The sequence below is a fragment of the Colobus angolensis genome, unplaced genomic scaffold, assembly GCF_000951035.1.
Source record: "Colobus angolensis palliatus isolate OR3802 unplaced genomic scaffold, Cang.pa_1.0 Scaffold7, whole genome shotgun sequence".
Taxonomy (NCBI): domain Eukaryota; kingdom Metazoa; phylum Chordata; class Mammalia; order Primates; family Cercopithecidae; genus Colobus; species Colobus angolensis.
Window position 1 is genome coordinate 26232127 of NW_012120709.1, and position 11634 is coordinate 26243760.

The following is an 11634-nucleotide window of genomic DNA, read 5'->3' on the forward strand; positions in this document are numbered from 1 at the left end:
CACGTGACCTCATACACGCACACACACCATAAACCTTCCTCATACACACACGGAGGACATAAAAACACTTGTAAAGAAACACATAAACCAGCACAGATTATCATTACAGCGCAAACTGTGTACACAAGTGCCGAGGGGCTAGCAGTAACAGAGTGATGGGAGATGAGAGAGGGTAATGGGGATATTTCCTGGGAAGGGTGTTTGTGAGCAGAGCTTGGGGAGGAAGCCAGAAAGACCCTGCAGCAGTACTGAGAGGTGGGCGCCGAGGACTGACGCTGTCTCCCTCTTCCATCATTACCATCCCTTCAGGATTGGCCACGAGGCCCATCATCTGACCTCTGGGAGGGTGGGGGAACGGAGCTGTGGTCAGGGCAGAGGCAGGCCGGGAGCAGGGGGCTGTCACATACGTTCCCCCAAAGGCCCATCCATCGTGCCAGTGGAGATCATCAGAGTGCTCTGCCGGCCCAGGACACTGATGACTCTCCAGGCACCATAAAGACATGGAATAAATCTGGGGAGTTGCTGGGTAGGAGGGTGTCTCAATAGCAGGGCTGGCCACCCTGCCTGGGAAGGGAGAGGCAGCCCCTCCATCATTCTGAGAGATGCAGCAATCTAGGCCAATGAGATCAGGACAGTTCGGGGACCGGGGAGGTGGGCAATCATGATAAAATAATCCAGTGCAGTGTGGCTGTTATTTACACTCAGGGAGATGCCTGTCCCTGCCTCTGCTCCAATTTATGCCTAAAAGTTGCTGCAGAAAGCCTCTCCCACTGATTCAAAACCCTCAGAGGGGCTTGGTCCCAGCAGGCAGAGGAGAGGGACATAAAAGTGGCTAAGCTCGGGGGCCTGGCAGGCACCTGCAGGCCCCGGGGCAGGGGCCTCTGGACAATGCTGGTCCCCTCGTGCTGGCTGGGCAATGCTCGGGCTTGGATGGGAGTCAGGCAGGTCCTACGCCCTCCTAACTCCTGTTGCTTCCAAGCACTTCCTAGGTGCAGGGCAGATTCAGCCCCAGGAGCTGATCGCATAGCTCTGGCTTGTGTCTGGGCCACAGAGGCCGCGTGGTAATTCAAGCTAACAGAGCATGGATAATCTAGAACAGCGGAGGGTCTAGGAGGAATTTCGCTTTGGCGTAGGCACAGATCAGATGACTGTTTTGCAGCCGCATTACCTTCCTAATTAAGCAAGGGAGTCTGTGAGGCCTGAGCCTGCATGGTGACCTGCAGGGTCAGCGTGTGCTGGGAGGAGCATCGCCCTGGGTGACCCTCGAGAGGACAATTTGCACAGGGACTGTCTGGAGTCAACTCCTAGTCCTCAGCCACAACCCTGGGGAAGGGCTTTGATTTTTCTGCCCCCGTGCAGAAAGAAGATCTGCCGTGATCTTCTTCTCTGGGATAGTTCTCTGCCTTTGCCTGTGAAGCTGAGGACGCCTGGACCCAGGACCAATGCCTCTCTCTCCAGCTTGCTGTCCTGATCCTGCCTGAGGCAGAGGAAGCACCAACCCTTTTATCCCAGGAGATCAAAGCAGGTGGCAGAGGTGAACACCCTAAATCCTTTTCCCCATCCACACTCCCTGGTAGGGGCCCCTCCCTTGCCATCTTTTGGGATCTCTGGGTGAGGGCAAGAGGGCCTGAAACCTTCCAGAAGTTTAGGACAGGCTCTGGCATAGGATCAGCTTGCTGAGCCCTGGATCCCCCCAGGATCTGGGGCTGGCCTGGGAACACCCACTGGGGGACCAGGCAGATTATCTCAGAGGAGCTACTATACCTGCCTCTGGTCTCACCATGAGACATGGTGTGTGTGGGGGTGCCCAAATGGTATCAGTGATGCCCAAAGACTCAGGAGATGCAACAGTGATAACATCAAGACATTCCACTCTGGCACAGCCGCATGAATACTCCCAAGACACAACAGTATCTGTGGCAGGATATACCAGTAATACAGGTTGAATATCCCTTATCCCTAATGCTTGAGACCCAAAGTGTTCCAGACTTCAAATTTGTTCAGATTTTATAATATTTGTATATGTAAAATGTTATCTTGGGATGGGACCCAAGTCTAAACACGAAATTTCATTTCTATTTCATATACACCTTATACACATAGCCTGAAGGTAATTTTATACAGTGGCTTTAATAATTTTGTGCATGAAATAATGTTTTGACTGCCTTTGGATTGCGCCCCTTCAGGAGGATATGTGTGGAATTTTCCACTTGTGGCGTCATGTTGGCGCTCCAAAAGTTTTGGATTTTGGATCGGGGATGTTCAACCCATGCCAAGACTCTCTGAAGATTCAGCACTAATAACTCCCCAAATGCATTAGGCATGTACAACTACAACACCAGGTTCTCGCTGCACCATGGAAGGGACAGGAACGTGAATAAGAAGGTGCTATGTGAGGGTGGGAAGAGATTCTGGAAGCAAGGTCTTGTGAGGACTCCAGGCTTAGGAAACTGTCTTCCTCCATCACTTGTCTGCCACCCCCCAGGAAGAGAGGCAGCTTAGCCACATGGTATAATCACGGACATGGGGCCTGATTTCTGGAATCAGAATCCTGACTCTGCCACTGACTAGCTGCGTGATCCTGGACAAGTTACCTAAGCTATATCTGGGCCTCATTTTTCCATATATAAAACTGGGGAAAACAGAAGTACCTTCCATATGAGCTGTTATGAAGATTAAATAAGTAATTACATGTAAGATGTTTACAACAGTGCCTGGCATCCAGGAATTCTCAATATGAGTGTGTTATTATTATCCTCATCAACGGTTCAAATAAGCAACTGTCTATCCACCCAGAATGGACTACTGGTCCCCTATGCCAGGCCCTGGAGAAACCAAGCCTCATCAGCAATGGAGCTCTCAGTCTTGTGATGAAGATAAATCTCAGGCCCAAGTGACTGGATAGCAGGATGGAGAGTAATTGGTGGCAGGGGTGGCATGGATGAGGCACTGGGGGATTTGAGATGAGAGAAGTTATCCTCAGTTTGGGGGGCAGGGTCATGAAAGCTTCATGATAGAAGTGGCTCTTGACCTCAGTATTTAGATTTCCTATTTATGGGAAATAAGGGGGAATGTGGGGAACAGCATGTGCAAAGGCACTGAGGCGGGAAAGTGCTGGGCATGAAAAACATGGTGTGCAGGGGAGGGCAGTGGGGGACCGGTTAGGGAGGCGCTGTGCCCCCTCAGGTGTGCTTTAGGTCGATTCACCCAAGGAGCAATGTGGGCAGACTGGAGCAGCAGACTGAGGACGTGCTGCCGTCCTCCCCTGCAGTGGGACCCGCATGATGTGGTGGCAGAGCTGGCTAGGACCAGAGGCACCTCCTCCACTGCCCTTGTCCTAGCAGCTGACAGCATTTGTCCACAAGACACTGGGACAGAGGAAGAGGGTGCCTGGGGCACAGAGAACTGTCACAGCAGCTGCCTCCCCAGTCCCACCCGGGGCATGTACCCCAGACCAGCTGCCGGCAGGGGCTGCCTCACAGGGGCGCCCCACAAGCCCACGCATCCCCTTCCTCCACAGCAGAGCAGACTCACATCTGCCCTAGCAGATTGGCGCTCCCATCGCCACTGACTCATTTGGTGGGCACCTGCAAAAGCGTGGGCTGACCCGTGTGACCCCCCACCATGGGAGCACCCCGAGTAAGCCTGTGTGTGCTAAAAGCCAGTTATTTGGGCGTGGTGCTCATTTTCCTTCACAAGCCTGAGGCATCAAGAAGGGACACGCTTGCCTTGGCTCCTGTCTTGTTATTTATGGCCACATCCTTCAAGCCATGGTGGTGTTCTGATGACCAGCAGGTATGTGGGCTTGCAGGGGAGGAATGCAAAGCACAGGGGAAGGTACAGGCAGAGAGGAGGCTGCCGGCCAGCAGGCATCGGAATCTGCTAAGAAACAAATCCTCCTGTCTTTGGTGGGAAGAACCACAAGATGGAATCCAAGGCCCTAGCACAATGACTGAGGATAAGATACTCAAGCCAGGGAGGGGTGGGACTAGGAAGCCAAGGCTACCTGCTGGCTCTCCGCAGTGGCTGGCTGAGGGGAAATGCTTCCTCTCTAGGGTCCCCAACTCCCTACGTTCACTTTTCAGACAGAAAGGCCAAGATTCAGGCCAAGACTGTTGCGAGGACTCCAGAGTCCATCTGTGGTGCCAGGGCGTATATCTCAGAGCACATCCAGATGTACACGGTGTGGGAGGCTGTGCCGTCCCCTGTCCCCAAGGGCCCTCCTCCATGGAATGATGATTTGCTGAGCTTCCACCCAGCTCCTCCCAGAAAAGGCCAGCTCCTTAGCCCTGAAGGGAGCCGTGTCCTTCTCCTCTTCAGGCAGGGGGCAGAACTGAGCATCCAAGTGGGCAGGCAGGACACGCGTTTCTAGCTTTGAGAAGCAAGCATTCCAGGACTTTGTGGGGAGGGACTCCATTTAAGCCCATAGCTTGAACTCAGACTCCCAATGGGACATTCTGGTGCCCGTGGCCACTGGCCTGTTTTGCTGCCTGGGCCACGCCCGCAGCTGTGTCCCAGTGGAGCCACCAGCCAGTGGAACTAATGTCCTCTAATGAGATCCGGGCCAGAGTGGCCTAGCGGGTTTTATTGTCTGTGGCTTGGTAATGAGACTCCTCATAAACTGAGAATGAAATTGGGGTTTGTGCTGACCAGAGTGGGTGGGGGATTGTCCAGGAGAGCGCCAGCCCCCGTGCCTCTCTGCTGCTCTGTCTAGTCCACACCTGCTCTCTGCTCCGGGCCAGGCCCACACCCTGGCACTGTGCCTGCCTGTGCCCTGGGGCTCTATGCTCACACCTCAGGGGCGCTGCCCATGTCTCAGCCCAGATACCCAGAGAGAGATGCTCCAGGACACGGCTTCCCCCGCCCCCAGGAACGTTCCACTGTTAGGCATTCTCTATTCTACACCAACCTGGGCTCTGTGGTCAGCTCCGGCTGGGCCACCCTCCAACCTATATCCTCAACTTATTCCTCACTTCCCCAGGGAGCCGCCAGGCTCTGCCCTGCTGTTGGGGGAGTGTGAGCTGGTCATGGCTGGTAAAGTAGAGGACCATCCCATGGACATTTTCTAACATCCTACTGGCCCGGTTCATCCTCTTCCGTCTGTCCATCCCCGATCTTTTCATCCTTCTGGTTTACTGGATTTGCAGTCAGACGACCCAGTGTCTAATTTGGCCACAACAGCATAAGATGGTCAGCAAGTTACTAAACCTAGGTCTCCCTTTCCTTGTCTCTAAAATGGAACTAATACAACACTAATGCCATTCACATGGGGCTCCTGAGAGGCTCAGCTGAAACTGTGGCTATAGAGTGCCACAGACAGTATTATGACAGTTTGCAAAAGCAATCAGTCTGTAACAGGAGGCTGAAAGGACTTTCTGTCAGTGAGAAGGAGGTGACCCCAGCAGGGATTCTCTACCCATCTGGCTGATACCATCTCACGGGGCGAATGGAGTCCTGGAGGGAGGGTGCTGTTGCCCAACTTCCCCTCAAATGTGGAAGTGAAGGAAGGCAGGGGCTGAGTCCCAGTTCCTCTCTACAGCCGTGGCTAGCCTCCAGATAGGCAATGGTGCCCCAGCTGGGCCACAGCCAGGGAGCGAGGCAGGTGCCGGGAAAGCCCTCAGTGACATGCGGCAGAACAAAGGCCGCACAGCACCTGCTGCCTAGGTAGCCCTCAATCACCTCAGCTGGACCTGTGCAGGTACCCACAGACAGCCAGGCTCCCGAGTGGGGGCAGGGACTCGCTTCCCAAGTAGCACCTGGCTGGGGACACGGGAAGTGAGGTCAGCAGTGTGCAGGCAGCTGAGTGGCTCTTTCTCAAGGGAACACGAGTAGCAGATTCAGAGGGGCCAGGACCACTGAGAGGGAAGGTATAGGGGATAGAAGTTCACTTCACTGCATGTGCCCACATCCCTGGCAATGTTCTAAGCACTTTTCATACAACATTCTCAATCTCATCTTCACAAACCTCTTTGGGAATGTGTATTAACAAAAACCTATTTTAAAGATAGGAAAACTTTGGGAGGCCGAGGTGGGCGGATCACGAGATCAGGAGATTGAAACCATCCTGGCTAACATGGTGAAACCCTGTCTCTACTAAAAACACAAAAAAATTAGCCGGGCGTGGTGGCACATGCCTGTAGTCTCAGCTACTCGGGAGGATGAGGCAGAAGAATCTCTTGAATCCAGGAGGTGGAGGTTGCAGTGAGCCGAGATCTCGCCACAGCACTCCAGCCTGGGGGACAGAGGGAGAATTATGTCTCAAAAAAAAAAAAAAAAAAAAAAAGATGGGAAAATAGGCCTATAAAGTGACTTGACCAAGGTCACTCAGCTAGTAATTGGTAGAGCTGGGATTCCAACCCAGGCCAGTGGGCGCCACTTTGCTATCTCATTATGCTGGGCTGCCAAGACGGGGTGATCACCAGGTTGTAGGGAGAGGAACTGAGCTGCCTGCTGCTCTCCCTGCACCAGGGACCACTGCTGCTCTGCTCTCTCCTGGGAGGCTGTGAAAGGCAGACCTCCCACGAGCCCCCCACCCCCTGAGAATACATACCTATTGCCTCCCCATCCCCCACCCAGGGCAAACCTGGGATAATCTATTGCCCTGAAGATTCTACAATCTGCTGTCAAAAAGTCTTTATTTGTGTCCGTCTTGGGTCTCTCCTGTTACACCGAGTTCATCTCTCCTTGTGGAATGGGCTGGGGTACAGATATTATGTTCCGTGTGTTTTCTCATATCTCTTCCCTTTCCGCATCTCCTAGCCCCCAAGAGCATGAGAGAATCCAGAGCTTAAAGGGTTAACTGGACTAAAGGGTGTTATCTCCAGCTCAGGGCATTCCCTCTGCAAGGTGATCCCTGCTCAGATCTTAAGTTACCTCCTACCCCAGCCAGCACATCTGCTGCTGGCTCTGCAGACCTGGTCTCTATGGACAGGGGTGGGCATCATGGGGAAACATTTTCCAGTTGGGCTTGGGCACAGGGTTCTGGGTTCCCAGGACCACCCTCTTCCTCACTCCTTGTCCCTTATTTCCACTTCTTTTTCCAATAAGGAGGCTCCTGCTTTCTGTGTCACGAACCCAAGATGCTTCCAGGCACATGTATGTTGCCCACTTGGGCACACACAGCTCTGCAGGGCCCTCATGGAGGACCAAAGCTCATGCTCACACCCTTTTTAAATGCCCAGAGTATGCTACCTCCCCTCCCCACACACACCATGATTCTTTTTCTTAAGTACCCATGTAGGAAGCAAAGATGCCAAATTAGGAGCTGAAAAACTGCCTCCCTTTGCCCCTCCCAGCCGTTCACAGATCATGAGAACTCGTCGGGCAGGCCAGGCCCCAGGTAATGCCAGGTTCCAGTGCTGCTCTGCCTGCCAGGGAAACAACAGAAGGCTGACAAGAGAGGAATCTCTCTCCCGGTGTGGTCAAGGTCTTCAGCATCTCCCTGTGAGGAGGCAGAGGCCCAGTCTAAAGCCAAGGGCAGAACAGAAAAAGGAAGCGGCATAGAGGCTTCCCACCTGCCAAAGGGGCCAGTAGTGTGTCCTAGAAGAGCTAACCAAGGGCAAATCCTGGGTGCCCTCCCAAAGTCACCCTCACTGACGCTCTGACACGTAAGAGACGCGTTCTCAAGTCCGGACCACTCACAAAGTCCTAGTCAGAACGTTCTAAGCAGTCAGTTACATGTGAATATACATTTGATGTTACATATTTATGGCCCTAGTCCCCCAGTGACCCACAGACACAAGTACATACACCTCCTACTCCTAGTCCCCACAGATGCGCACATGCACAGTGAATGGCAGATCACCAACACAAACACACAAAGCCCTGGATACGTGTGTGCACACACACTCTATACTAAAGGTGAGACCCTATGCAGACTGTCAGAAATGTCACAGCTTAAGTTCCACAACTGGCTCATGATCATTCTAGCCTGGCACACTGGCTAATGTTTAAAGTTTTTTTTTTTAAATCAGCAAAACAGGTGAATATGCTGACACCTCTCTATCTGTCCGTCTCTGAGGTAGGAGGCATTCGATTCACCAGGTTAGCCAGGAAAAGATACAATCGGAAAAATCGAAGATACATTCACACCTCCCTTGGGTGTTTTCTGTTTGTGCTGAACAATGAACATTAGTCAGCTGCTAAACAATGGCAGTATCATAGACACAGCAACTGGAACTGACCCTCTGCCCCCCGCAAGCCTGGCCCACTTGCTCAGACATCAGCACTAGGGTTCTGGCCAGCTCAACCATCCTGGCAACATACAACAGAGTCGGTGGTCAAGCAGTAGCCAAGGTGGGTTCATTGTACAAATGTGAGTGGCTGAGAAGAGAACTGATAACACTCTTAACCTCAACCAGCCTCAGGCAACGAGGGCTACCTGTCCCATATGCTCACAAGTTCAGGTTAAAGAGATGCCTTCTGGGTCATTCAGCCGGGGCAACTGGGCCCAAGTTCTGCAGTATCTCCTCTTCCCCCCAGTCTTGACTACGGAGGCCTAGAATCCAATTCCAAGGCACTCCACAGTGCTGCCTTATAAATGGGTAAGGAGATTCCCACTTATACATGCTGCAAATCCCAGGCCAGCAGAACTGGTCTTGCCATAATGCCTTGCCCAGCAAGCTGAAGCACACCACTGTATGTGAGAAATAGAGAGAGAGGAAGGAAAATAACCCAATAGCCCCGACACTTGGAATTTCAAAGACCACATGGCAGCAAGCTCTGCACAAGCTGCAGAGAGAGGCTGCAGAGAGGGGTGTGCTGTGACCCGACAGGTCTTCCGAGGGTGTGCATGACACCTGGGGTGTGTGTTCTCTTTCCAGACAAAAGGTGTAGGGAAGCCAATTAGGGAGGGTGTGGTGTAGGTGGGACACCAGCTCAACGCACCTGCTTCTCAGGCAGGTTCTCTGCCTCCTCCTCGTGCTCCCCCATCTCTTTTTGGGATGTAACCCACCTGCCCCACTGACCCTCTCCTCTAAGTTAACAGGAAGAAACCGTGGATTGTCATCTCAGGAAACAGAGGCCTGTGGGGCTTCACCACACTGCTTAGTGAAGTCTGTGTTGCTGAAAACATACTTCTGTGTTTCCACTTCAATAGCCAGATTGGGAGTGTTTTGAAGTTGGGGGCAATCGCACACACTCCAGGCCCCTCCCTCTTCCTCTCCTCAAACCCCTAGACCCAGGTTCCCTGCCACAGCCCAGGAAAACCCTGAAAAGAGCATCAGACTGGCAAGTCCCTAGAAAGATGCTATAGCGGGCAATGGGGAGGAAGCTGGCAGGTGATACAAAGTAGGATGTGGACTTGCAACTTCTGGGCCAACCAGCCTCCATCCAAGTGTCAGACTGGGCACAACCGTATCCACCTGCCTCTCTGCACTCATGGACCCTAGAGCAAGCGAGCAGAGAAGGCCCCAGGAGCCTAGGCACTGGGCAGAGGAGTTGGGCGGTTCGGGAACTTGGGTGCATGGATGCTATCCATCAGTCAATTATAGTCATGGAAGAGCATATTAAGTACCTCTCTCAACCCTGGTTCCTTTCTCTGCATCCCACCCTTTCATGTGGATTTTTGGCAGGGGTTGTATCCACCTTGAGCCAGGTGAGTTCACCTCCCTGCTCCCACTTCCTGAGTGGGTGGAGCACAGCAGGCCTCTAGCCCCCAATGAAGGAATTAACCATGAAGGGAATCACAAAGCTGGGGAAAGAGAATAACAAAAGGAGGGGAGAATGGGGTGAGTTCCTTCCCCTTCTCCCAACCCTTCCCACCACCCTTTGTCCATCCCAGGATTACATTAACCCCTAGTGTACTGGACCAACTAGAGCTCTGGGAAGCTCTCCTTTCTCTGGGTTCTGGATGAGGACATATGTAATTGAAGGGTTCCTGGAAGCTCAAATCCCAGTGGCCAGGCAAGTCCTAGAGCCGGAACTTCTGTATCTCAGGCTGGCTTCCTAGGCCATCCAGTGTGAGAAGACCTCTGGTTCTCACCAAGACCACCCTCTGGGGGCAGGGTGAGCAGTGACACCTGTGCGCCCTGGATTTTCCCTACCCCCCCACATCCAGCAGGGCAGCACCCCAGGCTTCAGGGGTGGAGGCACCCCAGTACCCGCTTTCACAAACTGCTTCCCAGACATTCACCACTCAGGGAGATTGGCGGGGCCCTCCTAGTGAGCTGGCTGGCAGCAGAAGAGGCATAGAAGGGAATGAGGCCAGGCTTCTGCCTTCCAGGAGTGCACCCTAGCCCCGGAACTAGGCAGCCAGACTGGTCTCTCCATAACAAACTGCCTGGCCATTCTGCGGCATCGCACATTGTAGGAACTCGGGATCTAATATTCCTGGCCCAGGAGGAGAGGGTCTCTGTACACCGACCCCCTAATCTGCCACCCCAAGGCGGGGACCACATGCTCCAGTCAAGATCCTCCCCCCTCCTCAAAATCCCATCTTGCTAGAGCTGCAGGTCGTCTCTGGTTTCTACCCAGGGAGCTAGAGGAACTCCCCACACCCCTTGACCCGCGCTTGGTGTCCAGCCAGCCGGCGAGCTCGGCGGCTTCTCCAGGGACACAAAGGGTTAAATCCAGGCCAGGGGACTCGGTCGGATTTGCCTCCTAAACGCATTTTCCAGTTCATTCCCCAGCACAATATGCCTGGGCCGGTCCCAGCCTCCGAGCCCACCCCACCCGTCAGAATGGGCCACCAGGGCCACCCTGGGGTCGGGCGCGAGGTTAACCCCTCGGCTGCCGGCAGCCCGCACCTCGAGGAAGGACACGCGGGGCACCCTCGGGAAAGTGGGTCATGCAGCTACCTGGTTGGCACGAAGCCCGCGGCGTCTCCTCCAGGGAGAGCCCCCAGAGCTGGGAGCAGAGTTCCGAGGGGGAGCCTGGTCCCGCGCCAGGCCCGGAGATTGCAATCCCAGGTTGCTCCGGCCTCACCCTCCAGGGAAGGAACCGCAGGTGAGCGAGGAGCTGCCTCTGCTGCAGCAGCCGGCTCTCCGCGCCCGCTGTGGGGCGGTGTGGGGCGGGAGGGGGCCCGAGCGTCCTGAGCCGTCTGGCAAAGGGGCCGCCGAAAGAAACGAAGCCCCTCCGCCCCCGCCATACTCCAAACCCGCAACCCATCAGCTCCGAGACTGACGCCCTCCTCCTGGGGCTGTTGTCTCCCACCCCGAGACCGTGATTACGGTGATTATTTTGCATTTATGTAACACGCAGTGTTTCCAAACTGCTTTCCGAGCAGAGAGCTGGTTATTAAATAAATAGAACGCTATTACATATTATTATTTTTGTGAAGAACTGAGCGGAGAAAGTGCTTTCATGCTACATAAGGACGTGCATCCGACTGCTTCCCTGCAGGGCAGGCTGTTCGGCTTCTCAACCTCTTTCTCCGCCGTGCCACCTCCCACCCCCTTTACCCAAGCCGTGACCCAACTTTTTTGGCTCCTTTCACTCCCCACAATCCAGTCGTGCCCGCCATCCGGCTCCCAGCCCCGGGGAGGCACTGGATGGGGGTGGGGACAGCAGAGGTGAGCGCGCTTACCTGGGAGGAAGAATGCGGTCAAGCCGAGAGCGAGTCCCCACCAGCGTCCAGCGGCGCCCGCAAGCCCCATCCGAGCCATCGGGGGCCGGGGGTCCGGCGAGAGGGGCGGC

At 54.2% G+C, this 11634-nt stretch overlaps 1 protein-coding gene across 3 annotated transcripts in view; it reads right to left on the reverse strand.

The window, feature by feature from the left end:
- Nucleotides 1-11634, reverse strand: part of PVRL1 (poliovirus receptor-related 1 (herpesvirus entry mediator C)) — a 93964-nt gene extending 82330 nt beyond the window's left edge. For all 3 annotated transcript variants that reach the window (XM_011926958.1, XM_011926957.1, XM_011926959.1), the window contains exon 1: nucleotides 11525-11634. In XM_011926958.1, the coding sequence (XP_011782348.1) occupies nucleotides 11525-11603 (79 nt within the window). In that variant the 5' untranslated portion in view covers nucleotides 11604-11634. The remainder of the gene's footprint in view (nucleotides 1-11524) is intronic.